Source organism: Pistacia vera, unplaced genomic scaffold, assembly GCF_008641045.1.
Source record: "Pistacia vera cultivar Batoury unplaced genomic scaffold, PisVer_v2 Contig300, whole genome shotgun sequence".
Classification (NCBI taxonomy): domain Eukaryota; kingdom Viridiplantae; phylum Streptophyta; class Magnoliopsida; order Sapindales; family Anacardiaceae; genus Pistacia; species Pistacia vera.
The window spans coordinates 530,003-535,283 of NW_022196114.1; the positions used below are offsets into that span (position 1 = coordinate 530,003).

The 5,281-nt window shown below is 37.7% G+C and overlaps 1 protein-coding gene across 1 annotated transcript; it reads right to left on the reverse strand.

Annotated features, from left to right (window-relative positions):
* Positions 1-534: 534 nt before the first annotated feature.
* Positions 535-4,899, reverse strand: LOC116135538 (WEB family protein At3g02930, chloroplastic-like). Its single transcript, XM_031421246.1, has 3 exons — positions 4,532-4,899; positions 3,742-3,988; positions 535-3,181 (listed from the first exon to the last, which is right to left on the reverse strand). Exons 1-3 carry the CDS (start codon positions 4,546-4,548, stop codon positions 869-871), a joined length of 2,577 nt encoding a protein of 858 aa, XP_031277106.1. The 5' UTR covers positions 4,549-4,899; the 3' UTR covers positions 535-868.
* Between the last annotated feature and the right edge of the window lie 382 nt (positions 4,900-5,281).

A 5,281-nucleotide genomic window follows, 5' to 3' on the forward strand; every position in this document is an offset into this window, starting at 1 on the left:
GAATAAGCTACCTTAAAAACAACAATAATACTGACTACGTTGAGTTGGCTAGAATGAATTCAAATGTGATGAACAAAAAAATAGAATTATCTCATGCTTAATTCTTCATACGCCAATTCCAAACACAACATGATTGGATGTTTCCGTCAGAATTTTTCCTATCAAAACAGCTACAATAGCATGCATTATCATGTATGTCATTGAACAAATCGACAATCTAAACTTAGCCATCAGTAAGCATACAGAAATTTTTTGACAACTAAGATGGTTTTTACACTAAAAATCTGATGCATATTGCCCGCATAGCTCAAAGTAATTAAGACTTATTAAGGATCTAGGCAGCCATGGCAACTGTAATTTGAAAGCATTATACAGACTTAACTCAGTTTCATGCCATGTGTTGCAGGACAACTTCAATGCAATAATTCCACAATACAGATGCATTACAAAAGAGTCAATTCAAATGGAAGCATTTATATTAACATATCAAATGCTAATGGAGTTTCTGAGCACTTAGCAAGATTAACATACAAGTTTTCCATGTAGAATAACTAAAAGAAAATCAAAATACAATTTTGTAGTTATACCACAATACCACTCCTTTTCATGAAATTTAGATAAGAAGGGCAGGGGAAAAGAATTAAGGGCAAAAAGTTCTCCATCACATACAAGATACTCTCCACATGAGGAATCACATTAAAAAAAAAAAAAAAAGAAACAACCCTTGAAAAAGAAACTAAGATAATACAAGCCTTTTCATTTTTAACCTATCTGAAAATCAGATGCAAGAACAATAAAGCAAACACAATAAAGTGCAAGATAGTACTCAATATACCTGCCTGCTAGTCAGGCTAAGTGGTTTCTTCCTCTACTTCTGGTTGCTAGCCGGCTTCTTCTTGAGTAAGCTTCCAAACTTCCTGATGAAAGGTTTTTTCTTCTTCTGCTGTTGCTGCTTTGTTGGTGAGGTTGCACCATCCTCAACATTTTCTATGGACGATAGTCCATTTATCTGATCAATTTCACTGCCATCCACCTTTGAATTCACTTCCTCTTCAAACGATTCCTTCTCCGGTTCTCTATCTGGAGATAACTCTTTTTCAATTTTGCAGCTCTCCCACATCTTGAACTCAACTTCTACTGAATCATCTTCTTTCTCTTTGCTCTCATCATCCTTCGGTTTTCCATTGGCATTCTCAAGTTTGGCATCAACCTTTTCAACGTTCTCATTGTTGAAGCCATTATTTTCTTCTTTAGGATCTTCTACTTTCTGTTCCTTGACTGGTGGTGGTGGAAGGTCCATTTTAGACTTGTCTTCGCTCACATGTCCATTCTCTTCAGAGAATTCAACAACCTTTGGAAGGAGATCATAGTCTTTTTCACTATCTGTAAGCTCACCATTTTCCTCACTTTGCTTTTTGGTCAAAGCTTCTTCAAGCAACTTAGACAACTCCTCAACCTTCTTAAGCGATGCAGCTTCTGTAGCTCGGAGTTCCTCATTTTCTTGAACAACGCTCTGCAGCTCAGTTTCTTTGTCCAACAAACTCTCCTTCAGTTTCATGCTCTCAGCCTTCGCTTGCCCAAGAGCTTCCTGCAGATAAATCACCTCAGCTTCAACCTCTTTAAGGCTTTCCCTCAGCTGAGCTTCTTCCTCCTTTTTGGCACTAGCTTCTTCCTCATTTTGTTTGAGCAGATTCACCAACCTATTTAGTTCCTTTTCCATTGAAGTACTTTCTTCTTCTGATTTTTTTACGCAATCCACCAAATGAATTTCTTTTTCCTCCCACTCAGCCTTGGATTTCTGCAATTCATTCTTGGACTGTTGAATGGTATTTGAAAGAAGATCAATCTCATGTTTAGCATCATCAAGCATACTTTCATACTTCTCATTTGTTGCCTTCAGGACCAATTTTAGATCATCTTTTATTTGGGCCTGAAAACTTTCGCGCTCATTTTGACTGGATAGCAGTTTTTCTTTGGCTTCCCTCGCTTCTGCAGAGACTTCATGCAATGCAGAAGCTAAGCTTTCCATCGCCTTCTTGCTCTTCTCCTCTTCTTCCTGAGAATTTTCCAACTCATTTATGAGCTTGTTTTTCTCTTCTAGTAGGTTTTGAACACTGGAAGCTGCAAGCTTCTCATTGTTCAAAGCCTGCACTTTCTCTTCCTTCACGGTTTCCAGCTCAGACTTCAAAGATTCAACTGTTTTTGCCATTTCAGAAGTTTCATTCTTAGCCGTATCAAGGCAACGCTCTGATTCCTCAAGATCCCCTCTCTGTCTTCCAATTGTCATTTCCAACAACCCCACCTTCTCTTTAAGAGAAGCAATCTCAGATTCTGCCTCATGCAACAAATCATTGTTTCCCTCCAGTTGCCTCAAGACCGAATCCAAAGATTCTGAGGCAGATCTCTTCAATTTATGTGCCTCCTCAGCCTGCATTTCTAATTCCTCTATCCTGGTTTTCCATTCCTCCACTAAATTACGAGCATATGATTCGGCCATCTTCGCAGCCTCTAGCTCAACATTAAGCTGTTCAATAGAAGCTTCTCTTTCCATCAACTTTTCCTCAATACTTTTTGATTTCTCAAGTTTTTGTTTCAAAGACTCTACCTCTTCCTCAAGCTTTAACACCACCTCCTTATTTTCAATGGTCTCTGATTCACGCTTAGTATCAAGTAAGGCCTTCAACCGGGACAACTCAGATGACAGAATTTCCACTTTCTCGGCATGGATCTCAGCGATCTTAGTGGCATCATCGGCATGGCTCAATGCCTGGTTCTTTGCATCAGAAGTCATGGCCAGTTCCTGCTTTATCCTTTGCAGCTCCTCTGTGGTAGAGAGAAGAGCAGCAACATCCAAAGCATGTTGGTTCCTCACAGCTTCAATCTCTTTTTGCCATTCCTCTTCCTTTTTCTGGGCCGCCTCTATTCCTGCCTGTTCCATTTCAACAGCCCGGAACTTCTCAATCTCAGAATCCTCCTCAGCTCGCTTCTGAGCCACCACAGCCTCTCTTAGTTTCTCATTTACCTCATCAGCTACTCTCTGAGCTTCTTTCAGCTCCTCAATTGCCTGCACCTTCTCTTTCTCAATTAATGCTATCTGATCCTTTGCTTTCTTTAGATCTTCCTGAGCAAGACTCAACTGAACCTGCAATTCGGATCCCTTCACAAGCCGTGATTGTGGTTTCTGAAATCAAAATCAGTTAAAAACTCAGATCAAAATGTGCACTATCTTCACAATCAAGTCACGTCGCACTAGTTTCAAACAAAAACGAATATTAAAAAGGCATGGAAAACACATTTCATGGTTCTCTGTTTTTCTACTGATTTTATTTTATTTCAATCTTGAACACGTGAAATGTCAAGCCGCAGGCTGACCAGCACTAGCACAAGAAAAAGTTGAAGTCTTATTAGCAGCCACTTCATACTATAATGCTGAAATGTAGTGCCACTTGGAGCTGTTTTCATGAGACTAGCAAGAGTCGTCATTCTTCAAAATAACTTGAAAAAACAGCACACTTCCAGATTTGTTAAAAAGAAAAAGCTTCCCATACTTCATTTTCATTTTCCATATTGCAAAGGTAGATCACATAGATATCGAAGACCTACAATCCAGTCTTTCAGTTTCTATGTTGATGCAAAAATTCAGAAACTTACATTCAAAACAAAACTAAAAACTTTATGCCCCAAATGCCAAGACTATAAAGCACTGAAACTTCTTGGCATTTGCAAATTGCAAGAACTTACTTCAGGTGGGGTACCGGCCTTGGTTGGTGGGGTACCGGCCTTGGCTGGTGGGGTAGTAGTAACCTTCGGTGATCGTCGATCAATCGTTGGCTTCGAGTTAGTGGATCTTGGGGATCGATCAACCGAAAGACGGGCATTTTGCAGGGGAGAAGGAGAATCAGCTTCTGATTTAGCCACTCCCCTGCTTAGTTTACTCACTCTAGGAGTAGCTGGTGAAGGTTTGCTAGGAGTTTCAGATAAACTAGATCTGCATAAATTTAAAACACCATAACTCTATCATCAAAACATGACCAAACCAGAATCTAAAACATTCAAGCCATGCCATATATGAAAGCGCAAGTCCTGTCAAAAGTAACAACACATTTACTCACAGTATAAAACTAAACATGGATCTATCTCAAATATGACAACTTCAAACATAATAATAGTAATAGATATCATCGTAAATAAAACACTGCCAATTCCAAGACATATACTAAAACAGATCCAACCTACGAAGATAAATTCCAAAAAATATTTGAATTCTTATTATTACTAATCTTATAAAGTGATTTTTTTAGAGTCGAAAGAAAGTGAATTGTATTTTTAGTTGTTTTATTAATTTTTTCCTGATTTGCTTCATTATTGTGATTGTGGACGTTTNAGTTAAGAGCTTGAGTAAAGCTAAGAACTTGTAGATCCTAAAGCAAATTAAGAACAAAAATTTGGAAACTTGACAATCCAGATGAGAAAATGAAAAAAAAAGGAAAATCAGATCTAGAGAGAAGATAAATTGAAGAAAAAGACTTACTTGGACTTGGTTGACATGGTTGAGGGAGAGAAGTGAAGTGGGATATTGAAGGTGTTTATGAAGAGATAAAGTAAAAGAGAAAAGTGGGAAATGTGTTGAGGGTGCTAAAGAGCTGACATTGTGTAAGAGAAAGAGATATGAAGTACGGATATTTGAGATTATAATAAGAAGAAGAAGAAAAACAAGAACAAGGAAGAAGAAGAAGAAGAAAATTGAAACAGCAGGGGAATTTACAGAAGATAGAAGGAAAAAGAAAAGCAAATAATTTGAGTTGGTGTTGGTGTTGGTGTTAATGTCTCTCCAGTGGTCACAGACATAAACATTGAAACATAACTCACAAAGTTGTAGTTAATGTATTCTTTCTCTCTCTCTGAGAGAGGTTTTTCTTTCTTCCTTTTTAATTAAAATTATAATTTAAGGTGGGAAGAAGACGAAATGACAAAATCAGCCTTGGTTGATTTTTTTTTAATTTATTGTTTGTTTTTTGTGTACTGTGTCTGTGAAAGAAAAATGGTAACTTTTGTCAGAGGCAGAGAGAGAGAGAGAGAGAGAGAGGCCACCACCCTGCTTTTTAGGAAAAAGGAGAAGATATGGATGATGGGATTGTGGAACATGATCATGCATGTCTATCATGTTATTATTACCATGTAAAATCCGCCCTCTCTCTTTATTTGAATTACACTTTTTTATCTCTTATTCACATACTTAAAAGAATTTATTATAGTCAAGGTTTTGTGTTTTAAATTTAAT

Excerpts from the sequence above, each read along its gene's own strand:
- LOC116135538 (XM_031421246.1), bottom strand. Across the intron at positions 3,182-3,741 it reads AGGCCGGTACCCCACCTGAA|AAACCACAATCACGGCTTGT; the intron begins GTAAGTTCTTGC and ends TTTTGATTTCAG.